At 29.1% G+C, this 19,188-nt stretch overlaps 1 protein-coding gene across 1 annotated transcript in view; it reads left to right on the forward strand.

The window, feature by feature from the left end:
* The first annotated feature begins 7,477 nt into the window (after nucleotides 1-7,477).
* The window catches only part of LOC142322750 (ras-GEF domain-containing family member 1B-like), a 213,570-nt gene continuing 201,859 nt past the window's right edge, over nucleotides 7,478-19,188 (forward strand). The window contains exon 1 of the mRNA XM_075361824.1: nucleotides 7,478-7,591. Coding sequence (XP_075217939.1) covers nucleotides 7,478-7,591 — 114 coding nt within the window. The remainder of the gene's footprint in view (nucleotides 7,592-19,188) is intronic.

Raw genomic sequence — 19,188 nt, forward strand, 5'->3', positions numbered from 1 at the left:
ATTTAAAATCCTTACGGGTGAATTTTTCTTGTTATTAGCCCCACAAAATCATGACACTATTTTCTTGCGTAAGTAGTTTGCAGGCGTTATGCGATGAAGATATAATTTATCTAGATGGTAGTTTTAATTACTAATTGAAATTTCTCATACAGTTATTTACTTTGTATATCATAGTAAATCGATATTATGTAGCTTTAGTTTTTTGCGTGTTGTTAGATAAACTATCAAAAACTTTTCAAGACGTATTTCAACAATTATAAAACATACCGTTTTAGTTTAAATTTTGAGTATTTAATCCTAAATATGTACTGGTTGATTTCAAAAAGAGTATTCACAACTCATTATCAGTATAAACTTGGCCAGAATCGGTATAGAAAAATTCAGTAGCTGCGTTTGGTAACAGAGTACAAAATTATTGAAAGTAAAAAAGGACACGGTTGAAAGATCAACACGACACGGTTAGTAAGTGATCAATCACAAGACAAAAGATTAAAACGATATTTGGAGTAACTGATTGATACGTAATCGGAAGATGTAGAGTTTAAATCAACGTTATGAGCCAGTTTCAGAGCTAATTTATTAAGAACATCGAAACTGCCGGGAATCATTCCACTTTCCATTTATAGGAAGGTTTGACAAAGCCCACCCGTGTTTAAATAATTTTGTAAATACTCCGTGATTTTTAAACAGATACTTACATCAAATTGGAAAGTTTAAACGTACTTGTTATAATTATAAATCCTATAAATAGACTTCAGATTGACTTTATCAAAACCAAAATAAGTAAATATCATGAAACGGGCAGATTGCAGTATGTGAATTGTTTGGGGTATTTAAATAAATAATTTTTTTAAATATATGCCTTAAATTTTAAAAGAAAAATTGTATTATTTTAATATCACATGTCATCGGTATTCGAATAGTTTAATATTAAAAAAATATTGCGTTTAATTTTTAATAATCGTATTCGTATTATTTCCATATTACCTACATTATAATTCATTTATTTAACCCAGGTATATGGTTCTCTGTTCATGTGTTTATAAAGTATCCTAATCTATACTGCAGGGCGTCTTCGTGTAATTTACTTTTCCACCTAAATACTTGGTGCACAATTCAGTGGCGTCGATTATAAATTTGATATATTTTTATTTTTTTTATTTTATTAAATGTTTGAATAATTGTAAAATTATAACTAATAAAAAAATCATTTATATTTTTATTCCATGAAGTAACTTATCGTGTCACTATTGTCCAGCAAATCAATGACGGAATGACTTTCATAATACTTTTACTATATTATAGTTTATTATTCATTACAGCATGGGGATTAAATTCCGAACATTCAAATGTACATTAAAACTGAATCGTATAGTAAACACTGTCCTCCAGTCGAAGTATATATTTACAAAAGATTTGCCGGGAAAATAGCTTACATTTTAAATCAGTTCGTTTAATCATCCTGTGTATGCATATTTTTCGTTAAAATATCGATTTGAGTATCAATGATTAAGAAATCTGCTAAGTTGTTAAGTATATCGATGTGTAGGCATCTTTTTTCATTGTAAATCTTATAAAAGAAAAAGAGAAAGCTCCCATTCAGAAAGAATTGAGCCTAGATTGTAGCCTGTCATCATCGCATTTCAAGCTGCACAAAGAAGAAATGATACGGGATTCGAAAAATAAATTTGAGATCGTCTAATTATCCAAACAGAAAAAAACAAATAACATTTTAACATGCGCCGAAGACATTTGCCTTTTTTGCAAAAAAAAAAAAAAAGTGAATTTAGAAGAAATTCTGAATGGTATGGGTTTATTGCTAGGAGATAAATTAAATTTGATAATTGATAAAATTAAAATAAAGGCGATAAAAAGACAAGACCAGGATAATGAGGAATACAATTTTAAAACAGAGGAACATAATATACAAAAAGTTTAAGAAAGTTGCTATTTAGGGAGAAAAATTATGAAGGATGAACATTAAAAGAAGATTGGCATGGTGAAGAAGAGATTTCATATAACAATAAGTTTACTAGAATTAAAATATAAATCTAAATTTAAAAAGAATTTCTTGAAAATACAGTTTGGTATGGATTGTAGAGCGCTTTACGGTAATGATGTATGGACAATAAATAGGTAAACAGCAATGTGCCATTGAAATGTGATGTTATATACAATGTATTGAAATTTATGTGGTTTGATAAAATTTGAAAAAACGGATCTTAATTCGAGTAGAATTGGAATGAGATTTGCGGCAGAATCAAGTAAAGGGTATTTGGTGGCTTGCGTAATTAACCATCCAAATTTAGTTAATTTGATAATGGAGAGACTTATTGAAAAGGTTCTAAAAATTGTATAAAATTGTTGAATTAAAGATTGTATTGTATTTTTGCACTTATAATAATAAATTAAATAGATAGCTGACGACACAGGATGCAAAAAATATTAGCATAATACAGAATAGAAAGGATAATAGTATCAAAACGGTCGACTTGAGTGATGTCTCCAAAAATCAACTAAGGTAATGAATAGGACATTCAGAGGACATTCATTACCTTAGTTGATTTTAAATTAGTAGGAGAAGGACTCTCCTACTTCCATAATTTTCTTAAATGGTTTAGTATCATCTTTAATTCCCTTTAATACAAGTTTCCTTGTGTTGGGTGTTCTATAAAACTCCTCCAGTTGTCTCGATTCATGAACCATCTCACTCCCTTCTCTTGTTCGCTTCTTTCATCACTGTATTTATCCATTTCATTCTTTTTCTGCCCCAAGGGTAGACCAAGAATTCTTGGTCTATCCATCCAAATATTCCAAACAAGACCAAACATTCTTGGTCTATCCATCCTTTTAATATGTCCAAACCAACTGAACTTTGATCTTCCAATTGACTCAACAAGGTTGCAAAATTTCGATTTCTCACTAATTATACTGTTCTTTACCCTATCCCTTCTTGTCTTCCCTAGCTTGCTACTCATGAATTTCATTTATGCTTCCTGTTGTTGACCCTCCATCTTTTTTCATCTATCCACGTTTCTGCCGCGTAGGTATGAATTGTCACAAATTAAGCTTTATACAATTCTCTCTTACATTGCAGAGGTACCCTTAAACGGCTTTAGTATAATGAGTTTTATTCAATAAAAGAAAGTGATAAGCATTCATTTTAATATTTGTGTTCGCTTAAATTAAATAGTTTCACAAATATTTATTGAAAAAAAAAAATAGTTTTATTTGTAGCAAAGTTACGTTATAACATTATAAACTAAAATCTAAAGATTTAGATTTAAACAAGAGGGACTGAACAAAACAAGTCATATCGAACTATCTCGTTTTTGAACTTGGAAAATGTTGTTGTAAGTTTTAACTTGCTTCATGATACGAGTCTCTAAAGAGGTATCTAACTTTTTCCGTCTTCGAAGTCGTAACACGCAATCTGAAGTAGCATTTAAGCACTAAGTGCTATAATAGAAAAGAGCCAATATAACAGACCATTTATGTATAAGCACTTTTTTTCTCTTTGTGTGTTTGTGTATTTTATATTGCTATATTCTGTTTAATCTTACACAATACGATATCAAGTTGTAAACTCTATTTCTTTATCCAAACGGAATGCTATTTAAATTGTTCGCTGTTATTTGTAATAAAACTCGCTATGTTTCACGTTATGTCTAGTTGAATTACAGATTGTATTATTGCGCTCTTAATCGTTATTAAGTTTAATGTAAAATTAGATAAGATATTTACGTTCAAAATGTTAAAAGTAAAATTTACAGTACAAAGTCGCGTCTTAAATCAAAGCGTATCCTGCTAAAATTATAGCTATAAATGTTACAACGGGATTAAAAATTGTTCCTCTTTGTGTCTGTTTTATTTTTCTTTAAATGTGCTAAATCCGGCATATTTCATGTACGTTCTATTTATTGGTCTGTATATCTTTATCTCGAATAATCTTAATTAAGAAGATTTCTGCTAATTAACCAGTAATCCGCAGAGAGATGGAGATTAAGACATAACTGAGTATGTACAAACAAATAAGGCAAAGAGAAAAAGCTGGCAAAGATATATCTGGACTTTTCTAAAATTTCTGAGAGCTTAAAATTTAGTCCTTCAAACCCACTATAACTAATGTTTAGTATAAAATAAGATTTCGAATACATAAGACGCAGAAAACATTTATATCGGTTAGATCTTGAGGAATTATAAGTGAGCTGATAAACCGTTCTGATTTATCCTTTTGATGTCAATGGCAGCAGACTTTTCTATCCTCAACCCGTTTCGCGGAAGAGCCTGTAAAACTGGCGTGTCGTATACGAATAGGAGGCCGGCCTGTCCAATTTAAAGTTTGCTGATGATAAGACCCTTTTCGCGTTATCTGAAGGAGAAATGAAGGATATCCTCGACCGAGTTTAGAAAAAAAGTGAGGCATAGAGCTAAAATTGTTGCTTCTGTTGCCATCTTTGCCGGATAATTTGAAAAATCTACACATCAATACAATTTCATGTACAATTAACAAAAACTTTCTTTTACGGAAACAATATTATTCTGTTAATGAATTTTTAAATAATAAAAAATAAAACCATTTTTTTGCATCCCATTCAACGTGAACACAAATTTGGGCTCAAAATAATTTTCAATAGCGGCTTTTGAATTTTAATGTGCGTTGTGATAATTTTTTATGCTTAGTATATTTATCTTAACATTATATTATGTATTTGTATTTAAGTAGTTAATATGGACTTTATAAATATATCTAGTTTTTATATTTATAATTTAATTTATATTGACGTGAATTATAAAATTAATTTTTATGTTTTGATCAGAATAAAGATTTATTTATTTATTATAAAATAAAAAAGTATTTGACTAAAGTTTTGTATTTAAAATACAAACACATGAAGTAATATTAAAAGTTAAATGCATTAAGATATTAAATATAAAGAAATAATTTTAAAATAAAACACTTCCCTGAATGCATTAATGAGAATTATTTGAACGCATATTTATGTGCACCTTTAACGGAAATCGAAGCAATTCATGATTTTTAATTATTATTATTTTTTTTTAATTCTTCGAGAGGGTATCATTGTTTTGTAAAAATAAGTTTTTTAACTGTATTTTTATTTTTGTTTTTTTTTTAAACATATGTTTTCGTGATCAAAAATAATGATTTAACCATTAATTATTGTATCTTAAAAGCCCAGTCGGACTTTTTGAGAGTACCCCAAGAGATGATATTAATTCACGAAGGGAATACGGGTTAGCATATTAAAAATTCAATATTGATGAAACTACAGCATTTTATTTTAACACTTCAAAGAGAAACTGTACTGGTTTAATTTTGTCGGAAACAAAATTAGTTTTAACACCCTAACAGAATTTATCATCTAATAAAACAGAAGTTTCACTTTACGGACAACAGAAATACTGTTATTGTCATTAATGAAAAATTTATCCACATTATTAGTAATGTTAGCCTACTGATAGCACAATGCAACTAACTGTTCTATCAGTATGTAAAGTTAGATGGTTGCAATCCATCCTGTGATTATTTGTTTTAACTGATAACATACAATTTTCTAGTCTTTTTAAGTAAAATTTAAAAAGTCCTTTTAAAAAAGCATACAGATCAAAGAAATTATTCGACCGTATTCTAAAGGGTTTCCTAAGTACTCTGAGTTGTTCAGCATTAATAACAGGGCAAACTGTAATGAGGCTGACAAAGGACAGCTTCAAAGTGGGTTCCGCTAAAGTTTTTCCGATAGCAAATTTCCATGTATTGTGTTTAGGTAGGGGTAAGAGGTTTTTATTCGAACTATTTTCATCACGTCAATCAATTAATTTAATTAAAGTATTAGATTTATGTTTGATGTTTTACTAGCAACGATATTCATTCTTCTTTAATAAAAGGAAAATAGTGCAATTTCTTTACAAAAAACATTCAGTAAATATAACTAATGTGTAACAGTAGTCCGTGCAGTACGTATTAGTGTGCTTTGTAAATACAGTAAGTGAAATCTGTTCACCTTAATAATCAATTAGGTTTTTACGAACTGCGCACCTGATTAATCACGAATAGTGCGCTAATCAATTTAAAAGCCATATGGATGAAAGTTTCTTGCTTGTTATTAGCATCAATAAAATTATAATACTATTTTCTCGCGATAGTAATCTGCGCGGTTTATGCAAAGAGCTGTATTATAGAAGAAAATAAAAGTGCGGGTAGTAGACGAAATGACAGAAAGAATAAGGATTGGATTGGGAGGGGGACAGGGATGCTGCATGTCACCGACACTGCTTAGTATATACCTGGAAGAAATAATTAAATGCTGTCTGAATCGGAAAAGATGAATAAAGATCGGGCGAAGAAGGATAGAATGTATACATTTTGCTGATGACATGGCGGCACTAGTGGAGAGCCCAAATAAACTAAATGAAATGCTTGATGACTTAATAGAACTTGCGAAAGCCTGGATCTTATGATCAATAAAAAGAAAACAAAATGTACGGTTTTAGGTGGAAAGAGGAGAGGATTGAGATAAAGATAAGAATTGAAGTTTTAGAGCAGGTACTTGAAAAGATTTATAACTGATGACCTGTCTAGCACAGTAGAAATTAAAACAAGAATATCAAGACTTAAGCAGGCGTTTAATAAGAAGGGAAGACTGCTGTGTGGAAAGTTAAGCTTACCGTTAAGGAAGAGATTAATGGAATATTTTATTTGGAGTGTGATGCTCTATGGAGCTGAAACGTGGACGATGAGAAGTCAGACGGAAAACAAATTGAAGCTTTTGGGATTTCGGTGAGGCACAGAATGATAAATATCAAATAGTAAGACAATGTAAAAAATAAAGTATTGAGGAGAAAAGGGAGAACAGGAAAATATTAAACGTGATTGAATGTAAGAAAAGGAACTGGGTAGGACATTGTATGAGAAGAAGGTGTTTATTAGTGGATGCGATAGAAAGGCTTGGTGAATGGAAGGAAAGGAAGAGAAAGAAATAGATTTCAAATGATGGATGAGATTGTGGAAAAGGGAAAATATGATGAAAAAAAGAGGTTAGCGAAGGCTAGAACAAGATGGAGAGCAGCACCTGTGACAGGACCTGCCCTAATTGCAGAACGCTATGAATGTAAAATGAATGAATGCAAAGAAGATACTTTACATGGTATGTTTGATTACTGTTTGAAATTTTTCATACAGTTACTTACATTGTGTGTAATAGTAAATGAGCATATTGTCCCCTTAGCTTTATGCATGTTGTTAGATAAACCAGCAGAAACGTATAAAGATGTATTTCAGCTATTATAAAATAAGCGTTTTATTTTACATTTTGAGTTAAATCCTAAATAAGTAGTAGTCGACTTCGAAAATAGTATTCTCAACCTATTATTCCTGGTTTAGCCAGAGATGTAATTAATCGGTTTTCATTTTCAACTTGGTCAAAATCGGTAAAGAAGGACTGAGGAGTTATGTTTAATGACAGAGTACAAAATTACTGAAAGTAATGTAGAAACATGGTTGAACTATGTATTTGATTTACCATTTTTAGAATCTTCTGAAGTCGAATTAGATAAAGATAGTTTCTACTTAGTAAGTTAGCAACATTAAGATGAAAGGATAAAACGATATTCAGATTAATTGACTGATACATACTTCAAAAAGGAGTCTTTAAACCAACATTATGAGCCAATTTTTTAGATAATTTAGAAAGAACACCGAACTGTAGCGAATCGTTTCATTTATGACTTAATGGAAGGTTTTACAAAGTCCAACGTATTTAAATAATTTTGTAAATATTCTTTTAGAATTTCAGACTTTTACATCAAATTGAGAAGTATAAACGAACCTGTTCGAATTAAGAATCATATAACTAGACGAAGAAATGCCTTCTTAAAATAAAATAAATATCATGAAATGGGCAGACTATAGTATGTGAAATGTTTGGGATATTTTAATAAACAGTAATTTTAAAATAATAAACAATTATATTTTATTACGATAATCTTAAAGGTAAGATTTAAATTTTAAAATTAAAATTGTGTCATTTTTATCTATTGTTTGTATTCTTATAATTTCGTATTAAATAATTTTTTTTGTTCATTTTCGGTAATATTACAATACTATCTGCATTATTATTTATTTATTTTCTTCAAATATTTTTACTTTGTTCATCTGTTATAAAATGTTTTATCTAGGGAGCAGTGCATTGTTGTTCTAATGACTTTTACTCCCAGGTACTTGTGTTATTCGGGACCGACGATATAACGAGTTTTATTAAGTACATGGTAATTCGACTGTTTTTATATGTTTTATTATGAAAATTTCTTGGCTGGATAAAGGTATTTTTTAATTGTTAAGAAAATTTTTTATTTTATCTTAGAGATTTTAAGATTGCTCAGGGCTTTTTCATATATTCCATTCCTGGAGGATTTGATAGAGTTTTATGCATTTTGACTAAAAATATTAAATTATCTCAAAGTTAGATGAACAGGACGTTCCTTGTAGTTACTTCCTATACGTCCAGACGGGCCTAAATGTTATTTTATAAATTATAGCTTTATTTTCTAAGAATAACTCATTAATTATCAATTATCCTAAGCATCTGATTCAGTATTTCTGACTTAGTAACTTCTGACCTCATACTTCTGGTAAGAAGTCCTATTTTTTTCTTGAAACCCAGGAATATTCTTTGTATTTAGTAATAGATTGTACATTTTGTTTTTTTTTTTTTTATTAACGTAAAAATTGCATTTAAAGATATTGTTTGATCTCAACTTTTTATTTTCAGCGTCATATTCGGGCTACAATAAGAGAATTTTCTGCTTCTTAGAGTTTTCAATTGATGTATCTGCTTAGCTAGTATTACCTTATATTTCGGGAATGAAACATTACAATATACTTTTATCATAAATAAAATATTTTATTTAAAGTTAAAAAAATAAATGTTAGAAAACGTCATTTATAAATAATAGATATGAGTATAATTATGCGGGATTATAAACCATTGTATCAGTATTTTTTATTAAAACTGAAAAAAAATATATATATATATATATATATTTATGTACATTTTATAAAATTAATAATTACCCATGGTATACAAAATACTTTTACAAAAAAAAAGTTTTAATTAGAAATATTAAATTGAGAAATATTTAACTCTTGTTAAAAACACATATCAACTTTTTTTTATGCAAATTCTGCATATTGTAGATAAACACACTTGATAAAGGCTATGTAGCCGTGCATTTTCCCCATAATTATTTAAGTAATATTTTATTATTCGTTATACATTATATACCAAAATTACGTAGCTTGAATAAAATCCATTTCAAAAACAGATATCTTCTGTCATAAACAGTAATTTCATTTAATTAACTTAGATATAAATTTATTTGAATTACATATATAAAAATTCTTGTTATCGTCTATACAAATTATTCATTCCAGTTATGAATATTTCATTACTAACGATGGGTCTTATTGAAAATTTAAGAAAACTCCTATAAATTGATTCCATAGGCGAAGCAGCATACCGTTGTTGCAGGCTCAATACAGTAACAACGAATTCCCAGCAGACGCTACAGTAATGGGAACGCTTAGTATGTTGCTATAAGCATGTCATTCCTTTCTATAAATCCATCATTTTTTTAATTAAAAAATTGTATTCCGGCAGTAATCTAATACTTCAACTCCCGTGTTTGTTACTTACTTATCCGAATTCATATATTATACATAATGGAAGAATTTTAATAACTTAACTTCTCGATTCCAATTATTAAAACTGATCTTCATAAGCTAAAAATTGTTCAAACGATTAACTGAAATTATAACGATATGATAAAATGTTTTTTAGTAGATTCCATTATAAAAACAACTCATTTTGAGACATGAATTATATTAATATAGTATAGTATAGCTTTGCATAACTTGGTTTGGCAAGAAAGTAATATCGGTTTTATAGTGTGAAATAAAATTCAATTTTATTTTAAACAAACAGTGAGCTTTTAATCCATTATATTCTTTCCATCTTGTCCAATAAACCTTTGGCACCTTTCTGCCCACTTCATGATTCCGTGCTCATTAAACTTCTGCAAAAAACCGAACAGCGTGCGGTTTCAGGTCATCATCATTAGTGAAAGATTTACTATTCAAAGAGTTTTGCAAACTTCGAAATAAACAGTAATCTGGTGCAATATGAGGGCTTTATCGGCGATGGACATCACTTCCCAACTAATCTCCAATAATTTTCCACTAGTTACCAAAGATATGTGAGGTATTGCATTGCCTTTGTGAAACACGATTCCTTTGCGATTCGCCAATTCTGGCCGGTTTTCTTTGATCGCTACCTCCAGTTTCATCAGTTTTTGATAGTAAATATCTGATCGTTTGGTTCTTTGGAAGCAGCTCAAAATACATAAAACCTTGGTAATCCCACCAAATTAACAGCTTGATTTTTTTTATTTTATGCAATTTAGTTGACATGGCTTCTGCTGATTTATCATGATTTTTTTCGATTCATATTATTGCAGACGATTCATTTTTATAATCAAACTCTTCGTTGTGTTTGAGACGCATATCGCAAATATTGATTCGGTTGTGTTAAACGAATCTCTTTTACGTTATGCGGAACACAAATATCGAGCTTCTTAACGAGTCCAATGCATTTTATGTGATTTTTCATTGTTGTGTGATAAATTTAACCCCTCTGCAATCTCTCGCGTAGTTGTATTACGATCCTATTTAATTAAGGCTTTGATTCAGTCTTCATGGACTTCAGTATGTCGACTAGAACGTTTTTTAAACTTTGAGTGAAAAATCTCCAGAACGGAATTTTTTGAGACGATTCTGATACGTGCGTTTTGCTAGACAACAAACACTGTAAACTGCACACATCTCTCTGTAAACCTCAACAGCTTTCTTACCTTTACAGAAATAAAAAAGTAAAATATGTCGAAAATATTCGTTTTTCCTTCAACGTTAAAATTTGCCATAACTTATAGGTGCAAATAAAATTACGTACGATTTGCTTCTAAAGCATGATAAAAGTGATAGGTACCAAATGTCATTAGAAAAAAGATCATAACATTGAAAGAAGTCCTTCAAAACAAACATAAACTATATATTTGTGAAAACCGAAATGACTTTCATGTCAACCTTAATAAATAGGATAGTGTAACTGTTTTCCATAAAAATTTTATTCGAGTGTTTATTACTTTTGAAAGTTATGAAGTAAGTTTTTGAAAGACAAAAATAATAAACACAATGGTCAATAAACTTTATAACTTTTATATAGATAAAATTATTCATAGTATAATCGTTCTGCATAAATATATTTTATTTGATAGATAAAATTTGAATATTTTTACATTTCGAGTAAAAAATTTAACAAATCTGTTTAGCCGTCTATTTCATTTGATATGAAAATAGATTTTCACAGCTGCTTTCACACAGCTTTTTTTTAAAGCTACAATAATCAAGATACACATTCTCAATAAAATTATTTAAAAAAATTATTCTGTTTTTTATCGACTACATTTACTTTCTTAAAATTAAGTTTTCCACGAATCTAGTCTTCAAATTTTATCTTGATTAGCAGGTTAACAAAGTAAATTTATGTTAAACCTATAAAGTGTGCTTTTCGGCTTCTATTTATTGGGATTTTACAACAAATCTATCAAATATTATTGAAGACAAAGTTCTAGGATACAATCTTTTTTTGATGTAAGATTCCATATAAAACCACTATTAATTTATCTTAATAATTTTTACCTATGGAGATTTAATATACCATCATTATTAGAGGAACAATCTGGATAAAGTCTTTTGTTAGCCATAATTTGAAAAAACATCGTATTCAGACTCGTAAAGAACGAAAAAATGATCCAGTTTTGTCTTTATTGTGCCAGTTTTCACTTCCTTCATTAATTGAATTGAAAATAAATAATTTTTATTTTTATTATTAGTATGTAAAAAAACCACAGAATTTTCTGACTTTATAATTTTTGTCATTAACTTGAGCAATTTCAGTTGTATCTCAGCTATTATCAACCGATTTAAACAAATGAGGTATTATTTTGTTGACAAAAATAAATATTTTATATTATTTTCATAAGTACATGTTAGATCATAAGTGTATATAAACAATATATCATAAGTGTATTATTGAAAAAATAAAAAACTGTTCGTATATTATAAATAAAGACGTGTATGACATTTATAGATGTACTATTCAAAATTGATATGTGGATAAGAGTCATAAAGAATGGAATGTAATCGCGAACGGTTTTATATTTGAAGTATATTTTTATTCAAAATAATTTTAAAATAGGCTGCATTTATATTGAAAATACATGTGTAAAATATATAATTAAAATACCATTACGTAATATTTATTATTTAGGGTTTGCAATTTTTTTTTTTTACATATTTATCTCATCAAAAACAATAATTACAGTTTAATTAATCGATTTATTTATTTTATAGGCACTAACAATAACAACATTTAATTTAAGCAGTAAACGTTTTTTTCAGAAATTTCATTCGGGTATATAATTTAATATTCTAATGATACTGTTTAATTAAGGCGTTCAAATTACGGTATTTAATTATTCATGCTCATTGAATCGTACCATAATTTTGTTTAATGTTCATAAAATGGCTAAATTTGACTAAACATGTAACATTTAAGAGTAATTAATATAAAATCACTACGGTTAGTTTATTTTGTGTGCTAAATTTTACTGTTAATTAGATGAAATTATCTTTTTCATAGAATAATAGATATTAAAAGGTCACTTGAACTATTTAATAAGTTAGACTCCAATAATTTAAAACGGATGTTATAATTTTTGCTTTGTTTATTCTGCAATAAATTTAAGTAAATATAATCGATGTCAAAACGTCAAATCGTAACCCTGATTTCTGCTCATATAAGATCTTTAAATATAACTTAAATTTACACATATTTTAGTTGCGAACAGTAGAAAAAGAGATTTATCTTCGAAATCTAATGAAGATTATATTTATTACTTCTACGCTAAGTAGCGATTTCTTTTACACCGACACCCTTTAACGATCAATATAATTTCTCTGTATTACGGGTAGACCGTCGCTCAGTACATTTACTCTAGAATTTAATAAATAATATGCTATCTAATTACATCTCCTACATGATATGCTACTTAACATGATATATGCCACTTATACATTTCCTACATGATATGCTATCTTCAGATGACAGATGACAGACGAGATGAATTTCTTGTATGTTCTCTGATCAGTTCGATTCGCTTTTTGTTTCTTTTTATTCTGTGCTAATTCTTAACTTCGTTCGATGTACCTCTTATATCCTTCATATTTAATTATCTATTTCACACATTCTAATTATTTTAATCTTTCATTATTGGTTTTATGGTATACTTTCATTTGTATATAGAACCGACGTCACGGGTGATTTTGAACTGCATTAATGTTCAGTAATCTATTGTGTAAACTGCTCTGATTTCGTATTATATAGGTATTCCGGTAAAAGAATGTAGCAAGATATTTTTTGTTTAAACTGTTCTATTATCGCTTAATTTTAATCCGGCCTTTACCCCAACTCTGTGTTTTAGGTAAATTTAATAAGAAAACTACTTATTGTAATGGGTACCATGATTCGACTTCCGGAAAATTGCGACATATTTTCGCGATTCACATCCCCCTGACCACAAAACCACCGTCAATTCAAAATTATATATATATATATATATATATATATATATATATTTCACTTTCTTGTAAACACGATGACTGCCGTAATTTTGCGCCAATCACATTAAAAACAAACTAATAATCTTTAAATAAACTAATATATATATATATATATATATATATATATATATATATATATTAGTTTATTTATTTATAACTTTATATACCTATTTACGTTTTATTAAGGGTGTTCGCTGAAAACCCCTCTTCACTTGCTTTTTGTAATGCGATTATTTGGAACCGATTGTAAATACGTGATTTGTAAGACAAAAAAAATATTTTTTAAATTTAAATATTTTTTTAATTTATCTATTTTGCAATTTTTTTAAACATTGCAGTTTTTATTTGGTTGTTAAAAATGTTGACTCGCTTGTGCTGTCAGGGTAAAAATTATAAAAAAGTATTTTTAAATTATTAATATTTACTTTTTTTTATTATATTATTAACCAATTAGAATGCAAATAAAAAAAATTAAAAACATTATTTATTTATATTTTTATATCACGTGATATACATGAAACTACCCAGTTTTCTTCAGGGTATCATCTTATCTTCTGCCCTGACGGGTAGGTTTTATTTTATGTACATACATATTTATAAATCATACCGAAGTTGTTTGTAATTTTACTTCCTCCTTTAATTAACTCTTAGCTTTCAAAAGGAGTAATTAATATAAATTCGGTATAACAGAAAACAATATATTTATCTCCAGAAAACAAATCATAAAACGTTTATCCGCAGTTGGGAGGGGGAGAGACGTCATTTAAAATAAAAATTGTTTAGTGAAAACTATTAAAAATTCCATTTCCGTATCTCTTGCATAATATGATTTACTCAACGGCTCATAATGTGTAACGTACATATAAATACGTATGTATATTTCTAACGAAAAGTTGATTGCTGAATATACTATGTGGTGTCGATTTAAGCCTTACTGCTCACCCGATAACGAAGTTATGCGGACAGATTTACATTTTACCCTTTTTGCAAACGTAAATAAATACATTTTCTAAATATTGATCGTTTTAACCAATAATATTTTTAATAAACGTCCAATTATATATTTTAAGATTATAAGGCACTTCTGTAACCCGTAGAAATGTGTGTTGAATTTCTAAAAGACGATAATTACTAAAACTACAATCATTCTTGTTTGATAAAGACAGAAAAATGCAATAAAAGTGGCTGTTATAAAATATTCTTCATGTTACCTATTGTTAAATAACTGAATAGAAGTGTCCGAATTTTTTGTTTTTTCTTTCCCTTTTGTTATCACTGTGCTGTACTGATATATATGTACCAATTAGTCATTGTAGTTGGTCTTTATGATTAAATTTTTAATTTAGCTATAAAAAGAAATTGATATCGATGTGCAACAAAGAAGTGTCCCAAAAATGAATTAAGAAGGTTATTGTTAAAGGTTGTTAGGTTATTAAATGAACGTTAGAAAGAAATCATACATCTATATTTAATTTATCAAGGAAGAAAAATTACAAATAATATTCGTATGAATTATATATATATGATACATTTCAGTTATTGTTTGCTGCATGTTAAAAACTATTGCATTTTTGTAAATAGAGACTTGCATTTCACGGGCAGTATGTATTTTATACTAAATGTATCATATTTAAAATAAAAAAATAAAGCCAAAATACGGAACAACACCCATTTATAATTTATCTTCACTAAATTACGAAAAATCAGATATGTAATTATATGTATATATTATTTTTATTTTCAAAACATATTAATTATGGAGAAATTTTCAACCTTCATAAATTCTAAATAATTATTTTTATTATCTAAGGATGCCTCTAAGATAATGATAAGGAGTATATAGCTCGAGTGGAATTACTTTATGAAATATAGAACTCAGTAATCCCGAAGAATGTGATTCAGAACTAGTTAAAAGAAAAGAAAGGATAAAATTTTGAAATTGAGAGTATGAGGAGCAGTGTATAAGAAAATATAGAAGTAGAAAATGGAGGATAAAAAAGGAATATAATAGAAAATAATAAATAGTTGTTGAAAATATTAAAAGAATGATAAAAAGTGTCGATATAGATTTGCTGAGAAATCGGGTGAACATGAGAGAAGATGGAAAAATAAATTACATTATGTTATTATGAGCGGTAAGAAAAGAGATCGAACTGATCGAATTTCTATAAAGATAAGGAAACATACGTGATAGCGACTCAAAAAATCTTAAGGTAAAATACAGAAGATATTTTGAACCACTGCTAAATGTAAATTTTAGCATTGCAGGGATAATACAAGAAAAAACGTAACGGAAGAATCTGAGATAAGAACTAAAAATAAGGAAATAACAATAACTAGGATTTAGGAAGCCATTCATAAGATGAAAGTAGGGAACCAGATGGATATTATGAGATTTGGAAATTACAGTACCGTACTTTCTTCACTTTCGATTATAAGGTGATGAATGAAATGTATAAAGAAATGAAGATAAATCTAGATGAAAAGGAGAAAATGAAATCATGGTTCTTTCTTTACTGTATTTTAGTTCGAGTTGAAGATGAAAATAAAATTCAGAGAATGTTTGATTTGATGTGAAATGATGGAGTGTGAAAAAGAAAAGAGAATGATGGTAATAGTAACCAGAGATATTGCCAGAGAGCAGTGAGGAAACCTAGAACTACAAAACAAAAGTAATGTGAAGATGTTATGAAATAGTGTGAAGTTTTTATTGGATAATAACCTGATAGAAGACGAGAAGATCGTTAGAGAAATGGGAAGAGGATACAGATAGAAATACTTTTTTTCAGTTCAGTCCTATACAGCTGATTCAAAAATGCCGACTTTGTTAGGGATTTAAATTATAAAAGATAAAAGGGAAAAGGCTACATTACGAAGTATAAGTAAAAAAAATTATATCGCTTAGAAGCAAGACAGATAAAATAAAGAGATATGAAATGTAAAGGATGTAGTGTAAGACTGTTACAACAAACATACAGAACGTCGGACAGGAAGACAGATTAAGTCGAAGACGTTTGTGGAAGTAAATAAATTGAGAGAAACATGAACTGAATTGAAAATATTGAATCGGGAAATAGATAAAAGATAGTCCAAGAGAGCTATCCACGAAACGGTCACTAGATAAACATAAGGAGAATATAACTAGGGTTTGGGAATGGAGGGTTATGTTGGAACAGGAAAGAAGGGTTAGAGATAAATTACTTGACCCAAAATATTGAATAATTTCTTTCATAGGTATCAAGGTTGGACCTGTGCTCTGAGGACATGTGTTTAGTAAAAAACCAGTTTAGAAGGTAACGGTATATTTTGTTAAAAAGAGTTAAAATAATAAAAAATCGAAAGGAATTCTTACTTATTTTGTTAATCGTAGAATTAAAATTTTAATACTGCACAACAGTAGCAGCCTACACATCGTTTTTGTGTTTTTTGTTTTTTTTTACTCAGATTTTTCCACGATTCTAACTGTAATGAAAAACTTTATTAACTACTTCTTAAAAGAGTTATTTTTTGAAAAAAAGAATACTTTTCTTTTGAAAAGTTTGTAAATTTAACCGATGTCCATGCACGTTATTTTTATTATATTCATATATTATACAATTTAATTAGTTTTTTTTATTGTCTTAAACCTCCTTTATACTAGTATATATATATCCTGATGGTGGACATGAATACATAATTTAATAGTGTACTGTATATTTTTTTATTGGTAGAGATAATAATATGTATTCCCCACGTAAATTGTAAAAAAATGTCAATCTCCTTGGTGGAATGGTAGAGTCTCAGCCTTTCATATCTGTCGTATCCTGGGTTCAAATCCCGGTAAGGCATTTTATAAAATTCCGTTTCCATATTCTCAAATTACATGCTTCTGTGCTTCAATTATACAACATAATTGAAGAATATAATTTTCTTTTGATTTTACTATTATTGCAGTACAAATTTTTTTTATATTAATTATGCGCATTTTAATTTTTGTTTATTGTTTATAATCGTAAATGAAATATTATAGGATTTTTATTATGTCAGTAATGCAAAGAAATCAGTAAATTTAATGGCCTCCATTTTTTTAAGACTAACAAACACCTGAGTACAACATAAAATGTAGAAGTAATATTAAATTTCACATCTCCGAGAACGGAACAGGAGGGGGTGTGGCGACCGGAACGTCACTAGGCGGGAGTCTTCCCCTAAGGGGTTGGGATGTATCCTGAAAATGTTACAGGAATATTTTTACCTATAAGGCCGTCTCTCAAGTGGCGGTCCTTGTTATTTCTAGTATTGAGCCCATTGACATCCTTGCGACTGAGCGCCAGTTACATTATGATGCCAAGAAGGCAGGTCAACATACCTTTGGACGATCAAGGTTTCCATTCCTGACAGGTCAGATGGACTGAATCGTCAGATGGCAGTTACACGCATGTTATTTTTCTTGATGTATTTTTCCTGATATGGAGGTAATTATGTGGATTTCCTCAACTCGACATATTTTACAGTTTCTTTCTGAACATGGTGCTTTTCGAGATACGTTGGCCAGATTGAGTTTGATTAATTCAAGCTTGTTTCTTGTATGGACTGTAGGGCCATTGTCGATGTGCGCCATGTCTTACATGTCTGTCCCAGCTACGAAATCTGAGTAAGAACTCTTATGTACCAAAGTATCTAGAGAGCTTGCGAAGATCAATTCTGGTATTGATCTGCAAGTTAATTGGAAAACCGAAAGGGAATGGAAAGTAGTTGTTGGCTTCCTGAGATCCTTAGCCTGAGGAGAAGGGCTGAGGGGGTCTGATGCTGTTATAGATACAGTACAGATAGAACAGCAATCCGGGAGGCTAGGGGATCGCCTGGGTGCTTACTTCGCCAAGGGAGGCGTTTTGGCATCGAGCTCCGGTTAGCTGAGATATTCTCTGTTAAGATGAGTGCAGAACTCTATGATGTAGGTGCGATGTAAGCATTGGCCTCGCTCCGGAAAGCGGACCAGAGCAGAGAGAGACAGCGTATGTTTTCATTAGAAGCTTATTAAATTTGTTAATCTGTCTCTTGATTTTTGGGTAAATCCTGACGACTTTGAGTGAATTGAATTGTAAGACAAAATTGTCTTTGTTGGTATCAGAAAATCCAAAATTTTTACAAAGCTCATTTTGGCTTTATCTTAATACAACGGAATAGATTGCATTAATATATCGTTATCAAAATGATGATAACGACATTTGAAACGATGGTCCGACTTCTAGATACGTTAAACAACATATATTCCATAGACATTTTTATATTATTTTCTTCCCAAATAATTTTTGTCATCTATATCATTTTATATTTAACCGGAAAGAAATTTTTAAAATTTACGTTTTGTGTTACATCAACAAAAACTTAATTAAAAGTTTTATTAATATATATCTCGGGTTACTAAAAAGTTTTGTTATTTTAGAATAAAT

Source organism: Lycorma delicatula, chromosome 4 (assembly GCF_047948215.1).
Source record: "Lycorma delicatula isolate Av1 chromosome 4, ASM4794821v1, whole genome shotgun sequence".
In the NCBI taxonomy this organism is placed as follows: domain Eukaryota; kingdom Metazoa; phylum Arthropoda; class Insecta; order Hemiptera; family Fulgoridae; genus Lycorma; species Lycorma delicatula.